General features: G+C 44.2%; 3 protein-coding genes across 3 annotated transcripts in view; all 3 read right to left on the bottom strand.

Annotated features, from left to right (window-relative positions):
• Window positions 1-68: 68 nt before the first annotated feature.
• LOC135269641 (syncytin-2-like) lies at window positions 69-4,906 on the bottom strand. The gene is made up of 4 exons (XM_064363771.1): window positions 4,903-4,906; window positions 4,247-4,330; window positions 1,746-1,835; window positions 69-1,051 (listed from the first exon to the last, which is right to left on the bottom strand). The coding sequence occupies exons 1-4, from the start codon at window positions 4,904-4,906 to the stop codon at window positions 69-71; spliced, it is 1,161 nt and encodes a 386-aa protein (XP_064219841.1).
• Window positions 4,907-5,014: 108 nt separating this feature from the next.
• Window positions 5,015-9,992, bottom strand: LOC135269642 (syncytin-2-like). Its single transcript, XM_064363772.1, has 4 exons — window positions 9,956-9,992; window positions 9,193-9,276; window positions 6,692-6,781; window positions 5,015-5,997 (listed from the first exon to the last, which is right to left on the bottom strand). Exons 1-4 carry the CDS (start codon window positions 9,990-9,992, stop codon window positions 5,015-5,017), a joined length of 1,194 nt encoding a protein of 397 aa, XP_064219842.1.
• Window positions 9,993-10,870: 878 nt separating this feature from the next.
• LOC105717933 (intraflagellar transport protein 172 homolog) overlaps window positions 10,871-26,630 on the bottom strand; it is a 54,600-nt gene continuing 38,840 nt past the window's right edge. The window contains 2 exon segments of the mRNA XM_064363773.1: window positions 10,871-12,637; window positions 15,049-15,186. Coding sequence (XP_064219843.1) covers window positions 10,871-12,637; window positions 15,049-15,186 — 1,905 coding nt within the window.

Here is a 26,630-nt window from a genome sequence, read left to right on the forward strand (position 1 = left end):
AGGCGGTGGTGCCTATTTGCATGTCTCCCAGTTGCCCGTCATCGGCTAACCGGTCCAGCTCACCAGGTTTAGAGGCGGTAGGCAGTACTGATAGTACCATTGTTCCTTAAGCCCATCTCTAGTTCTCGTTCAGCCGTCTCCAGCTTGTGATAGGGGACCTGTAAGGGCTGCATTTTTATAGCCTCGATCTGTGTCCTAATAAATGCCATGACTTTATTAAATATGACCGGCCCAATAGAAAGGAGGAGAAGGAGGCCAAGCAGTGGGCCGAGAAGGGGGAGGACATAGGGAAGAAGACCATTCCACCCTCCCCAAAGTGGGTTATCAGCAAGCGCTTTTCTCCTTCTTGCCAAATCTTCTTGCAAGGCTTTTATCTTGTCGCTAACAATTCCTGACTGATTGACGTAAAAACAGCACTTTTCTCCAAGAGCCAGGCATATTCCTCCCTTCTCGGCGGTGAGAAGATCCAGTCCACGGCGATTCCGGAGGACAACTTCTGCGAGAGAGTGTATTTGATTTTGAATAATATTTATGGTTCCTGAAAGCACCCCCACATCATTGATAAGTTGCTCAGAGAGAGCTTGGTAAGAACGTAGGGAATAGCTTAACCCTGCGGTACCGGTTCCAACTCCAGCAGTCACTCCCAGGGCGGCTAGGAATGGGAGGAACTGTAAAGCTCTTTTTCTACGCCCTGCTAAGAAATCAAAACTGGGAATGGGTACGGCTGTGTCTCCGGGAAGGACACTGGCCTCTGGCAGAAGGAAGGCAGGTAAGCAACTGCCAGTCCAATTGTTAGGGAGATAAGTATAAGCTAGGTTGTTGCCACATACAAAAACTTGACCCGGTGGGGAAAAGATTTCTTGACTAACATTGGTATGGTTAGAGCAATTGCAAGCGAGCCATACCGACCCTACGTCCAGGTCAAAGGAATTGTTTCTAGGGGGTTTACTCACGCAGGTGACATTGATGCAGTTGATATGATGCAACTGGACAGGAAAAGGGAGGCTATATGTTCCATTTGTAGCACCAGATATTGAATTACTAGGTATTGCTATGGGAAGAGGGGGGCCAAACGTCATACAAAGCCAGCAATCTGAGTTGTTTAAATATCCAGAATCATTGAGAGCCTTGTGCATAGCTTCTAGAATGCTTCGGGTATTTGAACTCAGATCTTGGGATCTAGGCCTTGGTAGGGCTAGGGGATGGTATGATAGAGATGGAAACAAGGCTTGCAAGGTTTTTCTAACATGGTGAGCCTTCATCTGGTCATGCGGTCCTCCCCCATCACTAACACCGACCTGGGGAGAGGATGACCAACAGATGGTCTGTCCAACTTTATTGCTGGGGCAAGAGGCTTGAGCGAGCTTATAAGAGACACCATAGGGGGATGGGATGGTGTAATCTCCCCCAAATGTCTTTGCACGCTTAGAAAGTAGGACCGCGGTGAAATACGTCTGGTTTTTATGTTGGCATTGTGCAACTGACTTATAGCATGACGAGTGAACAGAAGGGGTATTATAATCAGAACAGTTGCATTTGGGTAAGGGGGAGCCAGGGGGTACTATGGCGACTATTGCCTTTCTAGTACATACATAATGGGGTTTTGCACCTATACCAGTACTTGTTTTCCCATTAGTAAGATAAGCTGTCTTGTCTGAGCAATCCTGGGATTGAACATATGCTTCTGGGGGCTTCTCGGCTGTAGTTGAGCAGTCACAGGGGTTACCGTACGCTGCCTGCAGTACCTGGTTGATGTCGTATGTACCGCCGAAGCCTGCACGGGTTCCAGGGAAGAGAGCGGTCAGAAGGACGGCAAGAATCAGCATCTTCGTGGCCTGTACGGGAAAACCAGATAATCCTCAGGGTTCCATATTCTCCCTGGGAGTATTGCTATGAGTATTTTCTGTGGCTTTGGTGTCCATTTGTTTAACCAATCTTTCTGGAAGCCATCTGGCTGAATCAACCTCTTTCGCGTACACACATACTGATCCTCTGCCCCAAATGGGGACAGGGTCGGGTCCATGCCAAACGCCTGTCATAGGGTCTTTCCGTAACACAGAGGCATATTGCTTCTGCGACGTGGAATGCCAATGCCGTTCGGCAGCGGAACGTCCTTCGTTGTCCAAAGTTAAAAAATTTTGAATAAAGAGTGTGATACGAGGTTTCTTGGGGACCCCTTATGGGGGTACCATTTCCCCTTTTTTATTTTATTTAAAGTTGTTTTGAGTGTGAGGTGAGTTCTTTCGACTATTCCTTGTCCTTGTGGGTTGTATGGGATTCCTGTAACATGTTGAATGCTCAGTTGCGTGCAAAATCGATTAAAGGCAGTGCTAGTGTAACCTGGTCCATTATCAGTTTTTATTTTACGCGGGCATCCCAGCGAAGCAAAAGCAGCTAGAAGGTGTGCAATAACGTGTTTTGTAGCTTCTCCAGTTTGTAGGGTAGCAAAGATGTATCCGCTGCAGGTGTCAACACAGACATGTACAAATTTAAGATTGCCAAATTCTGGGATGTGTGTGACGTCCATTTGCCATAGGGCATTTGGGACAAGACCTCGGGGATTAACCCCGAGGTGTGGAACTGGCAAATGTGGAGCACATTGGGTGCATGCTTTTACTGTTTGTCGGGCCTGTTCACGAGTGATGTGATGTAGTAGTCTGAGGGATTGTGCATTGAGATGATGTAGGGAGTGTGAATGCTGTGCCTGCTCTAGGGGATTGGTGGTGGTAGAGGTTTGTACTAGGAGAACACGAGTTGCCAGATCCGCCTTTGCATTTCCCGAGGCTAATGGTCCAGGCAAACCAGAGTGAGCACGCAAGTGCCCAATATAGAAAGGATGAATTCTTGAGATTAAGAGTTGTTGAAGCTGATAAAATAACTTGGCAGCAGTGGATGCTTGTCTGATAATGGGGGCCGTTTCTAAGTTGGGAGTAGATAAAGCAATGTATGCGCTGTCAGTATAAACGTTAAGAGGATTGTTGTGAAATGTGGAAAAAGCTGCTATAACTGCATGTAATTCTGCTAGCTGAGCTGAGGAAGAGTGGGATTGAAAACTAACAGTTTGATTTTTAGCTACAAAGGCTGCAAGCCCCGTGGATGATCCATCGGTGAAGACCGTAACCCCATTAGGAATGGGTTGTGATTTTGTGTTTTTTGGGAAAATAAACTCATGTTTGTTGACAAAGTCAAGTAGTTTATCAGGTGGATAGTGGTTGTCAACAATTCCAGTAAATGAAGCAAGCGCTATAGGCCACATCTCAGTACTTTGCATAAGCCAATGGACTTGATTCTTTGCATAAGGCTGGATTATAATAGCCGGTTCCTGGCCAAAATATTCCTTTCCTAGGGTTCTTCCTTTGATGATGAGGCTTGCTACCATGTGGTAATAAGGTTCCATTACTTTAGCTGGTGTACTGGAAAGGTAATTTATTTTGGACTGAACTTCACTTTGAGGGTCTACTGCTGGAAATGCCAAGGCGGGGGCGGAAGATTGCACCGCGTATGGCGGAGGGCGGTTCTGAGATGGCGGCCATTCTGGATTATGATAACGTGCAGCCTCGTCCTCAAGATCATCCCAGTTAATTCCCTCGTCTATTCCCTCATCATCAGAATTTTTGGCCCTTTCCATGAGCCACATAATTCTCTTTCTATACTTCGGGTGTTTTAGTTTTTCTTTTAGTCCCTTAGCCACTCGTTCTGCAAATTTTTCTAAGGAACAGGAAGAAGCTTTTGCAGCGGCTTCCTTTTGTTCCTCTTTTTCCGAGTCGCTGTCGAAAGACATTAAATCGACGTCCTCGGGTTTTGGTTTACTATCCCCCTTTGTTTCAATTGGGGATCCTAATTCCTCCCCCTGGGACCCAGGTCCCGGGGAAACATTTTTGTTTGAGCCTTGTAAGCAAGTTTCTCCTTGAGTAATCACATTGGCAATTAGTGGGTCAGAATGCCTTTGAGAAATGATTTCATCTATTAAATTCCAATAAGAAAAGGCAGTTACTGGGACCTTCTCAGGCCCGAATGTACTATAATAGTCCCGAAGGGCATCTCCAACTCTTTTCCACCGTTTTCCATCTATCGATCCCTCCTGAGGAAACCAGGGACAAATGTCCTTAATATAATCAAAATATTTACATAATTGCTTAGCTTTAACCTTTACTCCTCGCGCCTTTAAAGTCTTACTAAGTCCTTGTATGAACATTTGTTCATATGTTGGCTGATTTCCTGACCCACGATACCGTCGTCCACTCACCAGAGGGCGAGACCGCAGCAGGCTCCCGCGTCGTCTCCTCTCTGGACTTGCTGAGTTCTGGTTCGGCCGCTTCTGACGACACCCCTCACAGGATCCCTCGTACTCTTTGCCCCACGTTGGGCGCCAGACTGTCCCGTCCTGCAGGACAAACAACGAGGACGAAGGAGAGGGTGTGGGGATGGAAATGGGGCAGGAGATGCGAAGAATGGAGACAAGACAGGAGTCTGATCAAGTCTCGCTTATTCACCCGGGGAAAGCGGTATAAGAAGGGTAGAAAGGAGGAAGAAAGGGAGGTAGGGGAAGGAGTGCTGTCCTCATTGCGGTTGGGAAAGTCCGGTCACATGATTTCTAGTAAACTGTAATTTGTCTTTTTGAAACAGAGACTAGACTGCAGGGCACCACATGGCTTGTGGATCACAGAGGTCTGGCAAATGCCTCCCACAGGTCCCTGTCCTGGCTGATAAGACAGAGGCCTGGCGGATGTTCCGCAGAGGTCCCTGTCCTGGCTGATAAGACAGGGGCCTGGCGGATGCTTCCCACCGGTCCCCCTTTTTATTAATATTATTTTATTAGGAGAGGCTGAATGGCATATCCTGAGGGGACCGTGCCTGTCTTAGGTCAGGGAATCACCCATGCAGAGGCACTTCTATCCTTACCCATCACTGGGAGAGGGAGCTCTTGTGTCCCCCTGCCCTGTCTTAGGCGGTGGTGCCTATTTGCATGTCTCCCAGTTGCCCGTCATCGGCTAACCGGTCCAGCTCACCAGGTTTAGAGGCGGTAGGCAGTACTGATAGTACCATTGTTCCTTAAGCCCATCTCTAGTTCTCGTTCAGCCGTCTCCAGCTTGTGATAGGGGACCTGTAAGGGCTGCATTTTTATAGCCTCGATCTGTGTCCTAATAAATGCCATGACTTTATTAAATATGACCGGCCCAATAGAAAGGAGGAGAAGGAGGCCAAGCAGTGGGCCGAGAAGGGGGAGGACATAGGGAAGAAGACCATTCCACCCTCCCCAAAGTGGGTTATCAGCAAGCGCTTTTCTCCTTCTTGCCAAATCTTCTTGCAAGGCTTTTATCTTGTCGCTAACAATTCCTGACTGATTGACGTAAAAACAGCACTTTTCTCCAAGAGCCAGGCATATTCCTCCCTTCTCGGCGGTGAGAAGATCCAGTCCACGGCGATTCCGGAGGACAACTTCTGCGAGAGAGTGTATTTGATTTTGAATAATATTTATGGTTCCTGAAAGCACCCCCACATCATTGATAAGTTGCTCAGAGAGAGCTTGGTAAGAACGTAGGGAATAGCTTAACCCTGCGGTACCGGTTCCAACTCCAGCAGTCACTCCCAGGGCGGCTAGGAATGGGAGGAACTGTAAAGCTCTTTTTCTACGCCCTGCTAAGAAATCAAAACTGGGAATGGGTACGGCTGTGTCTCCGGGAAGGACACTGGCCTCTGGCAGAAGGAAGGCAGGTAAGCAACTGCCAGTCCAATTGTTAGGGAGATAAGTATAAGCTAGGTTGTTGCCACATACAAAAACTTGACCCGGTGGGGAAAAGATTTCTTGACTAACATTGGTATGGTTAGAGCAATTGCAAGCGAGCCATACCGACCCTACGTCCAGGTCAAAGGAATTGTTTCTAGGGGGTTTACTCACGCAGGTGACATTGATGCAGTTGATATGATGCAACTGGACAGGAAAAGGGAGGCTATATGTTCCATTTGTAGCACCAGATATTGAATTACTAGGTATTGCTATGGGAAGAGGGGGGCCAAACGTCATACAAAGCCAGCAATCTGAGTTGTTTAAATATCCAGAATCATTGAGAGCCTTGTGCATAGCTTCTAGAATGCTTCGGGTATTTGAACTCAGATCTTGGGATCTAGGCCTTGGTAGGGCTAGGGGATGGTATGATAGAGATGGAAACAAGGCTTGCAAGGTTTTTCTAACATGGTGAGCCTTCATCTGGTCATGCGGTCCTCCCCCATCACTAACACCGACCTGGGGAGAGGATGACCAACAGATGGTCTGTCCAACTTTATTGCTGGGGCAAGAGGCTTGAGCGAGCTTATAAGAGACACCATAGGGGGATGGGATGGTGTAATCTCCCCCAAATGTCTTTGCACGCTTAGAAAGTAGGACCGCGGTGAAATACGTCTGGTTTTTATGTTGGCATTGTGCAACTGACTTATAGCATGACGAGTGAACAGAAGGGGTATTATAATCAGAACAGTTGCATTTGGGTAAGGGGGAGCCAGGGGGTACTATGGCGACTATTGCCTTTCTAGTACATACATAATGGGGTTTTGCACCTATACCAGTACTTGTTTTCCCATTAGTAAGATAAGCTGTCTTGTCTGAGCAATCCTGGGATTGAACATATGCTTCTGGGGGCTTCTCGGCTGTAGTTGAGCAGTCACAGGGGTTACCGTACGCTGCCTGCAGTACCTGGTTGATGTCGTATGTACCGCCGAAGCCTGCACGGGTTCCAGGGAAGAGAGCGGTCAGAAGGACGGCAAGAATCAGCATCTTCGTGGCCTGTACGGGAAAACCAGATAATCCTCAGGGTTCCATATTCTCCCTGGGAGTATTGCTATGAGTATTTTCTGTGGCTTTGGTGTCCATTTGTTTAACCAATCTTTCTGGAAGCCATCTGGCTGAATCAACCTCTTTCGCGTACACACATACTGATCCTCTGCCCCAAATGGGGACAGGGTCGGGTCCATGCCAAACGCCTGTCATAGGGTCTTTCCGTAACACAGAGGCATATTGCTTCTGCGACGTGGAATGCCAATGCCGTTCGGCAGCGGAACGTCCTTCGTTGTCCAAAGTTAAAAAATTTTGAATAAAGAGTGTGATACGAGGTTTCTTGGGGACCCCTTATGGGGGTACCATTTCCCCTTTTTTATTTTATTTAAAGTTGTTTTGAGTGTGAGGTGAGTTCTTTCGACTATTCCTTGTCCTTGTGGGTTGTATGGGATTCCTGTAACATGTTGAATGCTCAGTTGCGTGCAAAATCGATTAAAGGCAGTGCTAGTGTAACCTGGTCCATTATCAGTTTTTATTTTACGCGGGCATCCCAGCGAAGCAAAAGCAGCTAGAAGGTGTGCAATAACGTGTTTTGTAGCTTCTCCAGTTTGTAGGGTAGCAAAGATGTATCCGCTGCAGGTGTCAACACAGACATGTACAAATTTAAGATTGCCAAATTCTGGGATGTGTGTGACGTCCATTTGCCATAGGGCATTTGGGACAAGACCTCGGGGATTAACCCCGAGGTGTGGAACTGGCAAATGTGGAGCACATTGGGTGCATGCTTTTACTGTTTGTCGGGCCTGTTCACGAGTGATGTGATGTAGTAGTCTGAGGGATTGTGCATTGAGATGATGTAGGGAGTGTGAATGCTGTGCCTGCTCTAGGGGATTGGTGGTGGTAGAGGTTTGTACTAGGAGAACACGAGTTGCCAGATCCGCCTTTGCATTTCCCGAGGCTAATGGTCCAGGCAAACCAGAGTGAGCACGCAAGTGCCCAATATAGAAAGGATGAATTCTTGAGATTAAGAGTTGTTGAAGCTGATAAAATAACTTGGCAGCAGTGGATGCTTGTCTGATAATGGGGGCCGTTTCTAAGTTGGGAGTAGATAAAGCAATGTATGCGCTGTCAGTATAAACGTTAAGAGGATTGTTGTGAAATGTGGAAAAAGCTGCTATAACTGCATGTAATTCTGCTAGCTGAGCTGAGGAAGAGTGGGATTGAAAACTAACAGTTTGATTTTTAGCTACAAAGGCTGCAAGCCCCGTGGATGATCCATCGGTGAAGACCGTAACCCCATTAGGAATGGGTTGTGATTTTGTGTTTTTTGGGAAAATAAACTCATGTTTGTTGACAAAGTCAAGTAGTTTATCAGGTGGATAGTGGTTGTCAACAATTCCAGTAAATGAAGCAAGCGCTATAGGCCACATCTCAGTACTTTGCATAAGCCAATGGACTTGATTCTTTGCATAAGGCTGGATTATAATAGCCGGTTCCTGGCCAAAATATTCCTTTCCTAGGGTTCTTCCTTTGATGATGAGGCTTGCTACCATGTGGTAATAAGGTTCCATTACTTTAGCTGGTGTACTGGAAAGGTAATTTATTTTGGACTGAACTTCACTTTGAGGGTCTACTGCTGGAAATGCCAAGGCGGGGGCGGAAGATTGCACCGCGTATGGCGGAGGGCGGTTCTGAGATGGCGGCCATTCTGGATTATGATAACGTGCAGCCTCGTCCTCAAGATCATCCCAGTTAATTCCCTCGTCTATTCCCTCATCATCAGAATTTTTGGCCCTTTCCATGAGCCACATAATTCTCTTTCTATACTTCGGGTGTTTTAGTTTTTCTTTTAGTCCCTTAGCCACTCGTTCTGCAAATTTTTCTAAGGAACAGGAAGAAGCTTTTGCAGCGACTTCCTTTTGTTCCTCTTTTTCCGAGTCGCTGTCGAAAGACATTAAATCGACGTCCTCGGGTTTTGGTTTACTATCCCCCTTTGTTTCAATTGGGGATCCTAATTCCTCCCCCTGGGACCCAGGTCCCGGGGAAACATTTTTGTTTGAGCCTTGTAAGCAAGTTTCTCCTTGAGTAATCACATTGGCAATTAGTGGGTCAGAATGCCTTTGAGAAATGATTTCATCTATTAAATTCCAATAAGAAAAGGCAGTTACTGGGACCTTCTCGGGCCCGAATGTACTATAATAGTCCCGAAGGGCATCTCCAACTCTTTTCCACCGTTTTCCATCTATCGATCCCTCCTGAGGAAACCAGGGACAAATGTCCTTAATATAATCAAAATATTTACATAATTGCTTAGCTTTAACCTTTACTCCTCGCGCCTTTAAAGTCTTACTAAGTCCTTGTATGAACATTTGTTCATATGTTGGCTGATTTCCTGACCCACGATACCGTCGTCCACTCACCAGAGGGCGAGACCGCAGCAGGCTCCCGCGTCGTCTCCTCTCTGGACTTGCTGAGTTCTGGTTCGGCCGCTTCTGACGACACCCCTCACAGGATCCCTCGTACTCTTTGCCCCACGTTGGGCGCCAGACTGTCCCGTCCTGCAGGACAAACAACGAGGACGAAGGAGAGGGTGTGGGGATGGAAATGGGGCAGGAGATGCGAAGAATGGAGACAAGACAGGAGTCTGATCAAGTCTCGCTTATTCACCCGGGGAAAGCGGTATAAGAAGGGTAGAAAGGAGGAAGAAAGGGAGGTAGGGGAAGGAGTGCTGTCCTCATTGCGGTTGGGAAAGTCCGGTCACATGATTTCTAGTAAACTGTAATTTGTCTTTTTGAAACAGAGACTAGACTGCAGGGCACCACATGGCTTGTGGATCACAGAGGTCTGGCAAATGCCTCCCACAGGTCCCTGTCCTGGCTGATAAGACAGAGGCCTGGCGGATGTTCCGCAGAGGTCCCTGTCCTGGCTGATAAGACAGGGGCCTGGCGGATGCTTCCCACCGGTCCCCCTTTTTATTAATATTATTTTATTAGGAGAGGCTGAATGGCATATCCTGAGGGGACCGTGCCTGTCTTAGGTCAGGGAATCACGCATGCAGAGGCACTTCTATCCTTACCCATCACTGGGAGAGGGAGCTCTTGTGTCCCCCTGCCCTGTCTTAGGCGGTGGTGCCTATTTGCATGTCTCCCAGTTGCCCGTCATCGGCTAACCGGTCCAGCTCACCAGGTTTAGAGGCGGTAGGCAGTACTGATAGTACCATTGTTCCTTAAGCCCATCTCTAGTTCTCGTTCAGCCATCTCCAGCTTGTGATAGGGGACCTGTAAGGGCTGCATTTTTATAGCCTCGATCTGTGTCCTAATAAATGCCATGACTTTATTAAATATGACCGGCCCAATAGAAAGGAGGAGAAGGAGGCCAAGCAGTGGGCCGAGAAGGGGGAGGACATAGGGAAGAAGACCATTCCACCCTCCCCAAAGTGGGTTATCAGCAAGCGCTTTTCTCCTTCTTGCCAAATCTTCTTGCAAGGCTTTTATCTTGTCGCTAACAATTCCTGACTGATTGACGTAAAAACAGCACTTGCACAAGACAGGAGTCTGATCAAGTCCCGCTTATTCACCCGGGGAAAGCGGTATAAGAAGGGTAGAAAGGAGGAAGAAAGGGAGGTAGGGGAAGGAGTGCTGTCCTCATTGCGGTTGGGAAAGTCCGGTCACATGATTTCTAGTAAACTGTAATTTGTCATTTTGAAACAGAGACTAGACTGCAGGGCACCACATGGCTTGTGGATCACAGAGGTCTGGCAAATGCCTCCCACAGGTCCCTGTCCTGGCTGATAAGACAGAGGCCTGGCGGATGTTCCGCAGAGGTCCCTGTCCTGGCTGATAAGACAGGGGCCTGGCGGATGCTTCCCACCGGTCCCCCTTTTTATTAATATTATTTTATTAGGAGAGGCTGAATGGCATATCCTGAGGGGACCGTGCCTGTCTTAGGTCAGGGAATCACGCATGCAGAGGCACTTCTATCCTTACCCATCACTGGGAGAGGGAGCTCTTGTGTCCCCCTGCCCTGTCTTAGGCGGTGGTGCCTATTTGCATGTCTCCCAGTTGCCCGTCATCGGCTAACCGGTCCAGCTCACCAGGTTTAGAGGCGGTAGGCAGTACTGATAGTACCATTGTTCCTTAAGCCCATCTCTAGTTCTCGTTCAGCCGTCTCCAGCTTGTGATAGGGGACCTGTAAGGGCTGCATTTTTATAGCCTCGATCTGTGTCCTAATAAATGCCATGACTTTATTAAATATGACCGGCCCAATAGAAAGGAGGAGAAGGAGGCCAAGCAGTGGGCCGAGAAGGGGGAGGACATAGGGAAGAAGACCATTCCACCCTCCCCAAAGTGGGTTATCAGCAAGCGCTTTTCTCCTTCTTGCCAAATCTTCTTGCAAGGCTTTTATCTTGTCGCTAACAATTCCTGACTGATTGACGTAAAAACAGCACTTTTCTCCAAGAGCCAGGTATATTCCTCCCTTCTCGGCGGTGAGAAGATCCAGTCCACGGCGATTCCGGAGGACAACTTCTGCGAGAGAGTGTATTTGATTTTGAATAATATTTATGGTTCCTGAAAGCACCCCCACATCATTGATAAGTTGCTCAGAGAGAGCTTGGTAAGAACGTAGGGAATAGCTTAACCCTGCGGTACCGGTTCCAACTCCAGCAGTCACTCCCAGGGCGGCTAGGAATGGGAGGAACTGTAAAGCTCTTTTTCTACGCCCTGCTAAGAAATCAAAACTGGGAATGGGTACGGCTGTGTCTCCGGGAAGGACACTGGCCTCTGGCAGAAGGAAGGCAGGTAAGCAACTGCCAGTCCAATTGTTAGGGAGATAAGTATAAGCTAGGTTGTTGCCACATACAAAAACTTGACCCGGTGGGGAAAAGATTTCTTGACTAACATTGGTATGGTTAGAGCAATTGCAAGCGAGCCATACCGACCCTACGTCCAGGTCAAAGGAATTGTTTCTAGGGGGTTTACTCACGCAGGTGACATTGATGCAGTTGATATGATGCAACTGGACAGGAAAAGGGAGGCTATATGTTCCATTTGTAGCACCAGATATTGAATTACTAGGTATTGCTATGGGAAGAGGGGGGCCAAACGTCATACAAAGCCAGCAATCTGAGTTGTTTAAATATCCAGAATCATTGAGAGCCTTGTGCATAGCTTCTAGAATGCTTCGGGTATTTGAACTCAGATCTTGGGATCTAGGCCTTGGTAGGGCTAGGGGATGGTATGATAGAGATGGAAACAAGGCTTGCAAGGTTTTTCTAACATGGTGAGCCTTCATCTGGTCATGCGGTCCTCCCCCATCACTAACACCGACCTGGGGAGAGGATGACCAACAGATGGTCTGTCCAACTTTATTGCTGGGGCAAGAGGCTTGAGCGAGCTTATAAGAGACACCATAGGGGGATGGGATGGTGTAATCTCCCCCAAATGTCTTTGCACGCTTAGAAAGTAGGACCGCGGTGAAATACGTCTGGTTTTTATGTTGGCATTGTGCAACTGACTTATAGCATGACGAGTGAACAGAAGGGGTATTATAATCAGAACAGTTGCATTTGGGTAAGGGGGAGCCAGGGGGTACTATGGCGACTATTGCCTTTCTAGTACATACATAATGGGGTTTTGCACCTATACCAGTACTTGTTTTCCCATTAGTAAGATAAGCTGTCTTGTCTGAGCAATCCTGGGATTGAACATATGCTTCTGGGGGCTTCTCGGCTGTAGTTGAGCAGTCACAGGGGTTACCGTACGCTGCCTGCAGTACCTGGTTGATGTCGTATGTACCGCCGAAGCCTGCACGGGTTCCAGGGAAGAGAGCGGTCAGAAGGACGGCAAGAATCAGCATCTTCGTGGCCTGTACGGGAAAACCAGATAATCCTCAGGGTTCCATATTCTCCCTGGGAGTATTGCTATGAGTATTTTCTGTGGCTTTGGTGTCCATTTGTTTAACCAATCTTTCTGGAAGCCATCTGGCTGAATCAACCTCTTTCGCGTACACACATACTGATCCTCTGCCCCAAATGGGGACAGGGTCGGGTCCATGCCAAACGCCTGTCATAGGGTCTTTCCGTAACACAGAGGCATATTGCTTCTGCGACGTGGAATGCCAATGCCGTTCGGCAGCGGAACGTCCTTCGTTGTCCAAAGTTAAAAAATTTTGAATAAAGAGTGTGATACGAGGTTTCTTGGGGACCCCTTATGGGGGTACCATTTCCCCTTTTTTATTTTATTTAAAGTTGTTTTGAGTGTGAGGTGAGTTCTTTCGACTATTCCTTGTCCTTGTGGGTTGTATGGGATTCCTGTAACATGTTGAATGCTCAGTTGCGTGCAAAATCGATTAAAGGCAGTGCTAGTGTAACCTGGTCCATTATCAGTTTTTATTTTACGCGGGCATCCCAGCGAAGCAAAAGCAGCTAGAAGGTGTGCAATAACGTGTTTTGTAGCTTCTCCAGTTTGTAGGGTAGCAAAGATGTATCCGCTGCAGGTGTCAACACAGACATGTACAAATTTAAGATTGCCAAATTCTGGGATGTGTGTGACGTCCATTTGCCATAGGGCATTTGGGACAAGACCTCGGGGATTAACCCCGAGGTGTGGAACTGGCAAATGTGGAGCACATTGGGTGCATGCTTTTACTGTTTGTCGGGCCTGTTCACGAGTGATGTGATGTAGTAGTCTGAGGGATTGTGCATTGAGATGATGTAGGGAGTGTGAATGCTGTGCCTGCTCTAGGGGATTGGTGGTGGTAGAGGTTTGTACTAGGAGAACACGAGTTGCCAGATCCGCCTTTGCATTTCCCGAGGCTAATGGTCCAGGCAAACCAGAGTGAGCACGCAAGTGCCCAATATAGAAAGGATGAATTCTTGAGATTAAGAGTTGTTGAAGCTGATAAAATAACTTGGCAGCAGTGGATGCTTGTCTGATAATGGGGGCCGTTTCTAAGTTGGGAGTAGATAAAGCAATGTATGCGCTGTCAGTATAAACGTTAAGAGGATTGTTGTGAAATGTGGAAAAAGCTGCTATAACTGCATGTAATTCTGCTAGCTGAGCTGAGGAAGAGTGGGATTGAAAACTAACAGTTTGATTTTTAGCTACAAAGGCTGCAAGCCCCGTGGATGATCCATCGGTGAAGACCGTAACCCCATTAGGAATGGGTTGTGATTTTGTGTTTTTTGGGAAAATAAACTCATGTTTGTTGACAAAGTCAAGTAGTTTATCAGGTGGATAGTGGTTGTCAACAATTCCAGTAAATGAAGCAAGCGCTATAGGCCACATCTCAGTACTTTGCATAAGCCAATGGACTTGATTCTTTGCATAAGGCTGGATTATAATAGCCGGTTCCTGGCCAAAATATTCCTTTCCTAGGGTTCTTCCTTTGATGATGAGGCTTGCTACCATGTGGTAATAAGGTTCCATTACTTTAGCTGGTGTACTGGAAAGGTAATTTATTTTGGACTGAACTTCACTTTGAGGGTCTACTGCTGGAAATGCCAAGGCGGGGGCGGAAGATTGCACCGCGTATGGCGGAGGGCGGTTCTGAGATGGCGGCCATTCTGGATTATGATAACGTGCAGCCTCGTCCTCAAGATCATCCCAGTTAATTCCCTCGTCTATTCCCTCATCATCAGAATTTTTGGCCCTTTCCATGAGCCACATAATTCTCTTTCTATACTTCGGGTGTTTTAGTTTTTCTTTTAGTCCCTTAGCCACTCGTTCTGCAAATTTTTCTAAGGAACAGGAAGAAGCTTTTGCAGCGGCTTCCTTTTGTTCCTCTTTTTCCGAGTCGCTGTCGAAAGACATTAAATCGACGTCCTCGGGTTTTGGTTTACTATCCCCCTTTGTTTCAATTGGGGATCCTAATTCCTCCCCCTGGGACCCAGGTCCCGGGGAAACATTTTTGTTTGAGCCTTGTAAGCAAGTTTCTCCTTGAGTAATCACATTGGCAATTAGTGGGTCAGAATGCCTTTGAGAAATGATTTCATCTATTAAATTCCAATAAGAAAAGGCAGTTACTGGGACCTTCTCGGGCCCGAATGTACTATAATAGTCCCGAAGGGCATCTCCAACTCTTTTCCACCGTTTTCCATCTATCGATCCCTCCTGAGGAAACCAGGGACAAATGTCCTTAATATAATCAAAATATTTACATAATTGCTTAGCTTTAACCTTTACTCCTCGCGCCTTTAAAGTCTTACTAAGTCCTTGTATGAACATTTGTTCATATGTTGGCTGATTTCCTGACCCACGATACCGTCGTCCACTCACCAGAGGGCGAGACCGCAGCAGGCTCCCGCGTCGTCTCCTCTCTGGACTTGCTGAGTTCTGGTTCGGCCGCTTCTGACGACACCCCTCACAGGATCCCTCGTACTCTTTGCCCCACGTTGGGCGCCAGACTGTCCCGTCCTGCAGGACAAACAACGAGGACGAAGGAGAGGGTGTGGGGATGGAAATGGGGCAGGAGATGCGAAGAATGGAGACAAGACAGGAGTCTGATCAAGTCTCGCTTATTCACCCGGGGAAAGCGGTATAAGAAGGGTAGAAAGGAGGAAGAAAGGGAGGTAGGGGAAGGAGTGCTGTCCTCATTGCGGTTGGGAAAGTCCGGTCACATGATTTCTAGTAAACTGTAATTTATCTTTTTGAAACAGAGACTAGACTGCAGGGCACCACATGGCTTGTGGATCACAGAGGTCTGGCAAATGCCTCCCACAGGTCCCTGTCCTGGCTGATAAGACAGAGGCCTGGCGGATGTTCCGCAGAGGTCCCTGTCCTGGCTGATAAGACAGGGGCCTGGCGGATGCTTCCCACCGGTCCCCCTTTTTATTAATATTATTTTATTAGGAGAGGCTGAATGGCATATCCTGAGGGGACCGTGCCTGTCTTAGGTCAGGGAATCACCCATGCAGAGGCACTTCTATCCTTACCCATCACTGGGAGAGGGAGCTCTTGTGTCCCCCTGCCCTGTCTTAGGCGGTGGTGCCTATTTGCATGTCTCCCAGTTGCCCGTCATCGGCTAACCGGTCCAGCTCACCAGGTTTAGAGGCGGTAGGCAGTACTGATAGTACCATTGTTCCTTAAGCCCATCTCTAGTTCTCGTTCAGCCATCTCCAGCTTGTGATAGGGGACCTGTAAGGGCTGCATTTTTATAGCCTCGATCTGTGTCCTAATAAATGCCATGACTTTATTAAATATGACCGGCCCAATAGAAAGGAGGAGAAGGAGGCCAAGCAGTGGGCCGAGAAGGGGGAGGACATAGGGAAGAAGACCATTCCACCCTCCCCAAAGTGGGTTATCAGCAAGCGCTTTTCTCCTTCTTGCCAAATCTTCTTGCAAGGCTTTTATCTTGTCGCTAACAATTCCTGACTGATTGACGTAAAAACAGCACTTGCACAAGACAGGAGTCTGATCAAGTCCCGCTTATTCACCCGGGGAAAGCGGTATAAGATGGGTAGAAAGGAGGAAGAAAGGGAGGTAGGGGAAGGAGTGCTGTCCTCATTGCGGTTGGGAAAGTCCGGTCACATGATTTCTAGTAAACTGTAATTTGTCATTTTGAAACAGAGACTAGACTGCAGGGCACCACATGGCTTGTGGATCACAGAGGTCTGGCAAATGCCTCCCACAGGTCCCTGTCCTGGCTGATAAGACAGAGGCCTGGCGGATGTTCCGCAGAGGTCCCTGTCCTGGCTGATAAGACAGGGGCCTGGCGGATGTTCCCCTCACATTTTAAAGGCAGTAATGACATTTTTTACCATTTCAAATAAAACAATTTTTTTTTGAGACAGAGTCTTGTTCTGTCACCTAGGCTGGAGTGCGTAGTGTGATCTCGGTTCACTGCAACTTCCACCTCCTGGGTTCAAGTGATTCTCCTGCTGCATCCTCCTGAGTAGCTGGGATTACAGGCATGTGGCACCATGCCTGGCTAATTTTTGTATTTTTATTAGAGACGGGGTTTTGCCACATTGGCCAGGGTGGTTTCAAACTCCTGACCTCAGGTGATCCACCTGCCTTGGCATCCCAAAGTGCTAGCTGGGATTACAGGCATGAGCCACCGCTCCCAGCCCAGTAGCTTTTTAATACCATATTAAGCTTCTCAAAAAAGAGGAAGGGAAATCATTACAGGCCAAAAATAAGGAGAAAAGTGAAAAACGTGAGTGAAAAATCATCTGATATTTCAATGCCCTACATCATTTGTAACGTCAGTCAGAAGGCATTTGGGTTGACAACAAAGTCGGGGCAAAAGACAAGGCCCATGTGAAGTGTGTATTTGGAATTGAGGCCCTGGGAAAAAGTCAGAATTCTGAAAGTGCCACATGTTTAGTGGAAAGGTGGCTAGGAAAAAATCTGCCCACCACAAGAATATTTGTAGTCTAGGTGGGGAAAAAAAAAACCAAACCCTTCTCTGAGAATTTTAACCATGAGTCTATACTCATACTGGCTCGGCATTCTAATTAAACCTACTGTGTAACCAGGAACCTTCAAACTGAAAATAAAAGTGGAATGAACCTGGGTTGGTAATGCTTTAGGGTAAAAGATGAAAGTAAATGTAAATCTCCTTGGAAATTAAAAAGGAGTAGAAGTGGTCAGGTGCAGTGGCTTATCACCATAATCCAGCATTTTGGGAGGCTGAGGCAGGAGGAAACCTTGCGTCCAGGAGTTTGAGACCAGCCTGGGCAATGTGTGAGACCCTGTTTCTACAAAAAATAAAAAATAATTTAAAAAAATTAGCTAGGGTGGCCAGGCACAGTGGCTCACACCTGTAATCTCAGCACGTTGGGAAGCTGAGGTAGACAGATCACTTGGGGTTGGGAGTTCCAGACCAGCCTGGCCAACATGGTAAAACCCCATCTTTACTAAAAATATAAAAATCAGCCAGGTATGGTGGTGCATGCCTGTAATCCCAACTACTCAGGAGGCTGAGGCAGGAGAATCACTTGAACCCAGGAGGTGGAGGTTGTAGTAAGCCAAGATCATGCCACTGCACTCCAACCTGGGCAGCAGAGCAAGAGTCAGTCTCAAAAAAAAAAAAAAAAAAAATTATCTGAGTGTGGTGGTGTATGCCTGTGGTACCAGATATTAGGTGGCTGAGGTAGGAGGATCTCTTGAGCCCAGGAGGCCAAGGCTGCAGTGAGCTGTGATCCTGCCACTGCACTCTCCAGCCTGGGTGACACAGCAAGACGCTGTCAGAAATAAGAGAAAGAAAAAGAAAAGAAAGAAAGAAAGAGAGAGAGGAGGAAGAAGAAAACAGTTTGAATAAGTACACATTAATAATATGAAAACTCTGATAAAATAGTTAAATTCCTAGAAAAAAAAATATGATACCAAAATTGGGCAAAGAGGAATAGATCATTTGAGTAGACCAGTAAGTATGAAAGCAGTTGAAATGATAATAGGACATTCTTCATCAGACATAATAAAATAGTTCACCAAGGTTTCTGAATACCAGAATGACTTACAAATATCAATAACATTTCTCTACCACAGTAAAAACTATAAAAATATTATTTAAAATAATAAAGGATATTCTTCACAATAGCAATAACAAATGATAAAAGTAGCAAGGTGTTAAGTAAACCAAGAATACGGAAGACTTCCATGTGGAAAACTATAAAATGCTAATAAAAGACACAGAAGATGATCAGAATAAATGGAGAGATAGTCCAAGTTCTTGGTTGGAATAGCTTGAAATTACAAAGATGTCATTATTCCCCAAGTTATTATTATTTTTTAAGACAGTCTTGCTCTGTCAGCCAGGCTGGAGTGCAGTGCTGTGATCTTGGCTCACTGCAACCTTCGCTTCCTGGGTTCAAGCAATTCTGCCTCAGCTGCCTGAGTAGCTGGGACTACAGATGTGCACCACCAGGCCTGGCTAATTTTTGTATTTTGAGTAGAGACAGGGTTTCACCATGTTGGCCTAGCTGGTCTTGAACTCCTGACCTCATAATCCACCTGCCTTGGCCTCCCAAAGTGCTAGGATTACAGGCGTGAGACACCACGCCCAGCCAAATTAAATTATATGTATATACTGTGTGTGTGTGTGTGTGTGTGTGTGTGTGTGTGTGTGTGTGTGTCTGTATATAGACTTTTTTTTTCAGTTTCTTTCTTTCTTTCTTTATTGAGGCGGGGTCTTGCTCTATTGCCTAGGCTGGAGTGCAGTGGCATGATTGACTACAGCCTTGACATCCTGGGCTCAAGTAATTCTCCTGCCTCAGCCTCCCAAGTACCTGGGACTACGGGTGCATGACCCCACACCTGGCTAATGTTTTTTATTTTTATTTTTATTTTTTGTAGAGACAAGCTCTCATTATGTTGCTCAGGCTTAAATAATATTTTAATGCATTCCCAATTCATATTTCATTTGGAATGTTTCAAGAACTTGTTAAATGCTCTAAAATTAATATAACAAAATAAAGGTCTACTAATAGCTAAATCAACCTTAAAAAGAAGAGCAAAGGAGTGACTTGCTGTACCAAATAGCAAACATATGAAACACTAAGACAAAGCTGTAGGAAATAAAAACAGGAACAAATAGACCAATGGAACAGATAGAGAGCTCAGAGACAAACTTATGTATACATGGCAAATTTTTATAATAAAAGGAGTTCCATAAATCAATGGGAAAATGATTGTTTAGCAAACAGTCATGAGAGCTGGGCACAGCGACTCACGCCTATAATCCCAGCACTTTGGGAGGCCAAGGCGGGCAGCTTGTTTGAGCTCAGGAGTTCCAGACCAGCCTGGGCAATATGGGGAAACCCCATCTCTACAAAAAATACAAAAAATTAGCCAGGCGTGGTAGCACATGCCTGTGGTCCCAGCTACTCAGGAGGCTTAGGTGGGAGGGTCACTTGAGCCTGGGAGGTGGAGGTTGCAGTGAGCTGAGCCGGTATCATTGCACTCCAACCTGACTGAAAGAGTGAAACCCTGTCTTAAAAAAAAAAAAAAAGGAAAAGAAAAAGAAAAAAAAAATAAATGGTTATGGGAAAACTGGCTCACTATAGAGAAAAATAAAATTGGGTCACTTCCTAATACCACATATAGAGGTAGACTCCAAGTATGTTAAAAACTAAAATGTGAAATGTAAGACTGGAACATAGAAAAAAAGATAGGAGAAAATCTTTGTAACCTAAAGCAGAGAACTCCTTAAGGCAAACTTCAGAAAAATAAACCATAGGCATAATTGCTAAAAGAGAAGAATTTAAATGTTTCCGTCACACACAAAACAGGTAAGTGACATGGAGATGTTAATTCACTTGATTTAGTCAATCCACAATGTAAACATGCCGCAAACCATCACATTATAGCCCACAAATGTATACATTAGTATGTCTCAAATTTAAAAAAAAAAAATTTTTTTTTTTTTGAGATAGAGTTTCCCTCTGTCACACAGGCTGGAGTGAAATGGCTCAATCTAAGTTCATAGCAACCTCTGCCTCCCGGGGTCAAGCGATTCACATGCCTCAGCCTCCCAGATAAGCTGGGATTACAGGCATGCACCATCATGCCCCACTAATTTTTGTACTTTTTGTAGAGATGGGGTTTTACCGTGTTGGCCAGGCTGGTCTCAAACTCCTGACCTCAAGTGATCCGCCCACCTCAGTCTCTCAGAGTGCTGGGATTACAGGTGTGAGCCACCATGCCCGGCCTCTCAAAAATTTTTTAAACCAGTAGAACACCCTCCCATATTAAAACGGAACCTCAAACTGACAAATCTACCACTCACTCCTAACCTCAGGCAACCGCAAAGAAAGTTGCTTTCACACTGAGAAGTTCAGGCGTCTGGGGTGAAGTCTCTGGGAAGCCATAACTAAGGCTCACTTCTGTATATTTGGCAGCTCAAGTTCACATTATCTGAGTTGTCCCAAAAACTCTTCAAGCCATGAATTTAAAATGCTCCTGGACTGGTGGTGCCAGAGTCAAAAGTAAATGAAATACTCTCTGAGGAAAATCTTTATCTTAGGCTTCAAAATCCCCACAAATATTCTATTTTATTAAATTTAAGATGCTACTGATTATAAAATATACCATCAATTTATATGCTAGTAGAATGAAAAAAAACTACTGTTAATTAAATTAAGTACCATCAATTGTAAGACGTACCCCAATTTCAGAAATGTTAACTATTAAAAAAATAAGCACAAGCACAGAAACAAACCTGCAAAGATGTCAGGTATTGGAATTATCAGATGTAGATTAGAAAACCCCTATGCATATTATATTTAAAGAAATAAAATACAAGTATAAATAAATTTGTTAGAAACAGAAGCCCATAAAAAGTGATCTAGCAGATTTGAAAAAAGAATCAAATCTTACTTCCAGAAATTAATAAGAATGCGAAGTACTGAAATGGATGGACTTATCATTGATAAAATATTTCTGAATAAAGAATGGATATGTACACATATTTAATTCTGATGAGTAACCACTAAAAGAATAGAAACAGAGTTAATAACCTCCAAACTAGTAGAAGGGAAAAAATGTAAAGAAAAAAAGCACCAGTTTGGGATTTCAATTTATAGTAGTGGTTTGAACCCTTCGAATAAAACAACAGGAAAAGTTGGACAAATATCTGTTTGAAAATATCTATTTAAAGTCACTAGAGACATATCAAGGGATCAAAAACCAGAGGAGCCAAGATCCCAGAGAAAAAGGAAGTGGAGGTAAATAAGCCCAGCTAAATTGAAATTTCACAGTTTTATGGGGATAGATGAAGAAAAAAATGAATTGAGGGCCCTAATATCACCGGCTTTCAGTTGGGACCCCAAAGGGCTATACTTAGGAGTAAAAATAAACCTGAAATAAACCAGGCTCAAAAATGGAATCTCAGCCTCTGATAAATTCAATCCTTTATTGGATTGAGATGATTCCTAATCTGAATGACTGCCAGAAGCTAAAATAGCTCTACGCTCTGGAGGAAAGTAACTTTATCCAGAACCTTGAATTTTTCTCTTCAAATTTATATATAAACTCTCTGGTATTAAATCAAAAATTGCTATGCTTACTAGAAGACAAGACTGAATGCTTGAAGACTAAGAGATAAACCTGGGGAATAAAAACAAATTCATAGGCAATCCAGATATTAGAGTAACAAAACATGATTTTTAAAATATATGTGCTTTAAATATACAAGAAATTAGATGACAAGATGGATAATTTTGGCCAAGAACTAAAAAATAAAAAATCTAATGGAAATTGCAGAAGAGAAGAAATAAAGCACTCAGAAAGGGGTAAAGATTAGATACAACTGAAGAAATGTCTGGAGAAAATATCCATAATGAAGCATGGAAAGAAAATAGATATAAGAGCCAATAGACATATGGGACAGAGTAATAGGAGTCCCAGAAGGAAAGGGAGACAGAATAGGAGTCCCAGACAGAAAGGCGAGCAGAAACAGTATTTGAAAGTTAAAAGTCAGGGAGTATATGGTAACTCTCTGTACTTTCTGCTCAATTTTGCTGTGAACCTAAAAATGGCTTTAAAATGTAGTCTATTTTTTTTTAAGGGAATAGCTAAGAGCTTTCCAAAACTGAGAAAGCATTAGATGCGAGAAGTGTTATGAAGCAGCACGAAGACAAAGAAAACCTAAACTTAAGTACATTACAGAATGCTGAACACCCACACAATGAATCTTAACAGGCAAAATTAAAAGACGAATTATATTCAAAGGAAGAATAAGATGAACGCTTTATATCTTTTAGGGATATTGGAAGCCAGAAAACAATAGAATAACATCCTTTAATGTGCTAAAATAACTGCCTACCTAGATTTTGTTTTCCTTTTAGAGACCAGGTCTCTCTCTGTTGCCCAAGTTGCAGTGCAGTGGCATAATCATAGCTCAGTGTAACCTCAACCACTCTTGGGCTCAAGCAATCATCCTGTCTCAGGCTCCTGAGTAGCTAGTAGCTAGGACTACAGGTGCATACCACCACACCCAGCCTTTTTTTTGTTTTTTTGTTTTTTTGTTTTTAGTTCTTGGAGAGATGGGATCTTAGTATGTTTCCCAAGCTGGTCTCAAACTGCTGGCCTCAAATGATCCCTCTGTCTTGGCTTCTTGAAGTGCTGGGATTACAGGCATGAACCATAGCACACGGCTCTTAGACTTTTATATTTAGCAAAACTACCCTTCAAAATATAAGATGAAATAGGGAAATTTTCAGTCAAAGAAAAGCAAACTATTCATGGTATGCCTAATTGGTCTGCCTAGAACTTTCAAAGCAATGTTGAATAGAAGTAGTGAAAACAGGATTTTTCCCCAAAATGCAAAGGTTTTTTAACATAAGAAAATAAATCATTGTAATATACCACATTAATAACTTAAAGAAGCAAAAAAATCACATGATCATATAAATCGATATAGAAAAAAGCATTTGACATAATCCAACAGTGATTTATGATAAAAAACATAACCAAATAGGAATAGAAGGAGTCTTCCTTAGCATGATAAAGGACATTGCAACAGACCCAATGTTTATGTCCTCCCCAGATTTCATTTGTTTAAATCCTCACCCTCAATGAGATGTATTAGTAGATGGGGCCTTTGGGAAGTGATTAGGTAGGTCATAAGGGGTTTCCCTCTTGAATGGAATTAGTGTTCTTACAAAAAATTCTCCAGAGGACTGAGCACGGTGGCTCACACCTGTAACTCCAGAACTTTGGGAAGCTGAGGTGGGTGGATCACTTAAGGCCAGGAGTTTGAGACCAGCCTGGCCAACATGGCAAAACCCTGTCTCTACTGAAAATACAAAAATTATCCAGGTGTGGTGGGACATGCCTGTAATCCCAGCTATTCAAGTGGCTGAGGCATGAGAATTGCTTGAACCTAGGAGGAGGTGGTTACAGTGAACTGAGATCATGTCACTGCACTCCAGCCTGGGCAACAGAGAGAGATCTGTCTCAAAAAAAAAAATACTCCAGAGATAGTTCTCACTCTTTCCACCACGTAAAAACACAGTAAGAAGTTGGCAATCTGCAACCCAGAAGAAGTACCTCACCAGAATCTGACCATGCTGGCACCCAATCTTGGACTTCCCAGCCTCCAGAGCTGTGAGAAAGAAGTTTCTGTTGTTTATAAGCCACCCAGTTTATGACATTTTATTATAGAAACCTGAATGGACTAAGATAGAAATTGGTACCAAGAAGTGAGGGTACTGCTGCAACATACACCAAAAAATGCATAATGAGTAGAGGGTGGAAGCATTTTGAGATGCATGCTAGAAAAAGCCTACGTTGCCATCAATGAACTATTAAGGATGATGCTGCTGAGGGCTCAGGAAGAAAAGAGGAGAGTTGTAGAGAAAGCTTCCATCTTTTTAGAGAATATCTAAGCAATCATAAACAGAATGTTTGTAGACATATGCACAGTAAAGGCCATTCTGACAAGGTCTCAGGGAAAAAAGGAACATATGATTGGAAACAGAAATGGTGACCCTTGTAAAGCAGTGAAGAACTTAGCTGAATTATGCTTATGTTCTAGTGCTCTACGGAAAGTAGAACTTGTGGGTCATAAAATTGGATATTTAGCTAATGAGATTCCTAAGTAAAATTTTGAAGAAGTGCCTTGGTTCTCCTGTTTATAGTAAAATGTGAGAAGAGAGAATTGACTTGAAGTTGGAATTATTGAGCAAAACAGAACTAGAATTTAAGGATTTGAAAAATTATCAGCCTATTCATATTGCAAAAAAATAAAAATAAAAAAATAAGAACATGTATTCAAAGAGAACACTAAAGGTGTGGCCAAGTGACCCTTTGATAAGGGGATCAGTATATGTGTGAAACATGGACTTAGTCACCATAGCAGGAGAACTGCCAGGTTGAACTGAAGAAGCAGGAGATGGGAGGGAATGAGGGAAAGCTGTTGGTCTTCTGGAATTTTACAGTTTGGGACCGTAGAGCTCTTCAGCCACAAACATACACTATTCTTCAAGACAAGGGAAGAGTAACCTGGAAGGCAATTCAGAGATCATCGGGGCTGCCACCTCAGTTTTGAAAAGGGGGACCATTGCCTCACTTTCAACAGGTTAGACAACCTCTACCCAAAGCTGTGTGGGCCTGGAAAAGCCCTGGGGGTGGAATTCATGCCCGGTAGAGACACTAGAGCAGGTCCTTCACCCCAGTGGGTCTAGAATTCAAGATCACTGCCCCAGTGAAGCCTCATCTGTTTAAAATTGTACAGAAGTTCTAACCACAGCAATCAGGCAAGAAAAAGGAAAGCCATCCAAATTAGAAAGGAATAAGTAAAACTGTGTCCACAGAAGACATATCTTACCTACAGAATATTTGAAAGAAACCAGAAGAAACCTATTAGAGCTAATAAAAGCAACTCCATTTTTAGCATCCATAAGAATAAAATACTCAGGAATAAATTTAATCAAGGAGGTGTAAGATTGTACACTGAAAGGTACAAAGCATTGTTGAAAAACTAAAGACCTAAATAAATGGAAAGACACCCCTTGTTCATGGATTGGAATGTTTAATATTGTTAAAATGGCAATATTCCCCAAAGCAATCTACAGAGTCAGAATAATCCCTATCAAAATCTCAATAGCCTTTTTGACAGAAACGAAAAAGCTGGTCATAAAATTCATATGGAATTACAAGGGTCCCTAAATAGTCAAAATAATCTTGGAAAAAGAACAAAGTTGGAGGACTCATACTTCCTGATTTTAAAACATACAAAGCTGTAGTAATCAAAACAGTGTGGTACTGGCTTAAGGATAAACATATAGATCTATGAAATCAAATTGAATCTAGAAATAAATCCTTATATCTACAAATCAATTGATTTTCAATAAGGGTAACAAGTCTATTCAATAGGAAAATAACAGTCTCTTCCAATGGTGCTTGGACAACTAGAAAGCCACATGCAAAACAATGAAGTTGGACTCTTAATTCACACCATCTACAAAAATTAATTCAAAATGACGCTAAGACCTAAATATAAGAGCTGTAAAACTATAAAACTCTCAGAAGAAAACATAGGATTATGATGCTTAATTTCATGTCAACTTGGCTATGTGCCCAGTTGTTTGTTCCAAAGCTAGTTTAGGTGTTGTTGTGAAAGTAGTTTTCAGATGTGCTTAACCTTTAGAATTAGTACACCCTAAAGCAGATTAACGTCCATTATGTGGGTGGGCATCATCCAATCAGTTGAAGGCCTTAAGAACAGTGACTGAGGTTTCCTGAAGAGGAAGGAATTCTGCCTCAAGATTGCAATGGGAAATCCTTGCCTGAGTTTCTAGCCTAGCCTAGACTGATTTTAGACTGAAAACTGCAACATCAACTCTTATATGAGTTTCCGGTATGCCCTAAGGATTTCTGATTTGTTAAGCCCTGACAATTTTGTGAGTCTATTTTTTAATCTCTCTCTCTCTTTCTCTCATATATGTGTGTTTGTTATAATAAAGAATACTTTGGTTTTATCCCAGGTTCCTGGCATAAAACATCAAAAACCTTTAGAATTTTGTGTTAGGGGTGTCTCTCATTCCAATGAGATGACAAAGAGGAATTACTTCTTCTATGTTAGGAGGCAGGGATAACCTTGATTCTAAAATCTCATAAGGACAATATTAAAAGAAAAACTATAAGTCAATCTCTTTCCTGGACATAGATACAAAAGTCCTAAACAAAATATCAGCAAAGTGAATCCAATAATACATGAAAAGCATCCACCAGGCACAGTGGCTCATGCCTGTAATCCCAGCACTTTGGGAGACCAAGGCAGGTGGATCACTTGAGGTCAGGAGTTCGAGACCAACCTGTCCGACATGATGAAACCCTGTCTCTATTAAAAATACAAAAAATTAGCCGAGTCTGGTGGCAAGCACCTGTAGTCCCAGCTACTAGGAAGGCTAAGT

The sequence above is a fragment of the Aotus nancymaae genome, unplaced genomic scaffold (assembly GCF_030222135.1).
Source record: "Aotus nancymaae isolate 86718 unplaced genomic scaffold, 86718_ANA_hifiasm-v0.15.2.pri h1tg000057l, whole genome shotgun sequence".
Lineage (NCBI taxonomy): Eukaryota > Metazoa > Chordata > Mammalia > Primates > Aotidae > Aotus > Aotus nancymaae.

What these genes read in the sequence shown, in the direction of transcription:
- LOC135269641 (XM_064363771.1), bottom strand. An exon ending in TGCTGCGGTCTCGCCCTCTG is followed by an intron (nt 1,836 to 4,246) that starts GTGAGTGGACGA and finishes TTTCCCGTACAG; the next exon opens with GCCACGAAGATGCTGATTCT. An exon ending in GTACATACGACATCAACCAG is followed by an intron (nt 1,052 to 1,745) that starts GTACTGCAGGCA and finishes CTCTTCCCATAG; the next exon opens with CAATACCTAGTAATTCAATA.
- LOC135269642 (XM_064363772.1), bottom strand. Translation starts at nt 9,992, where the DNA reads ATGGTACTATCAGTACTGCCTACCGCCTCTAAACCTG. An exon ending in GCCTACCGCCTCTAAACCTG is followed by an intron (nt 9,277 to 9,955) that starts GTGAGCTGGACC and finishes GGATCCTGTGAG; the next exon opens with GGGTGTCGTCAGAAGCGGCC. An exon ending in GTACATACGACATCAACCAG is followed by an intron (nt 5,998 to 6,691) that starts GTACTGCAGGCA and finishes CTCTTCCCATAG; the next exon opens with CAATACCTAGTAATTCAATA.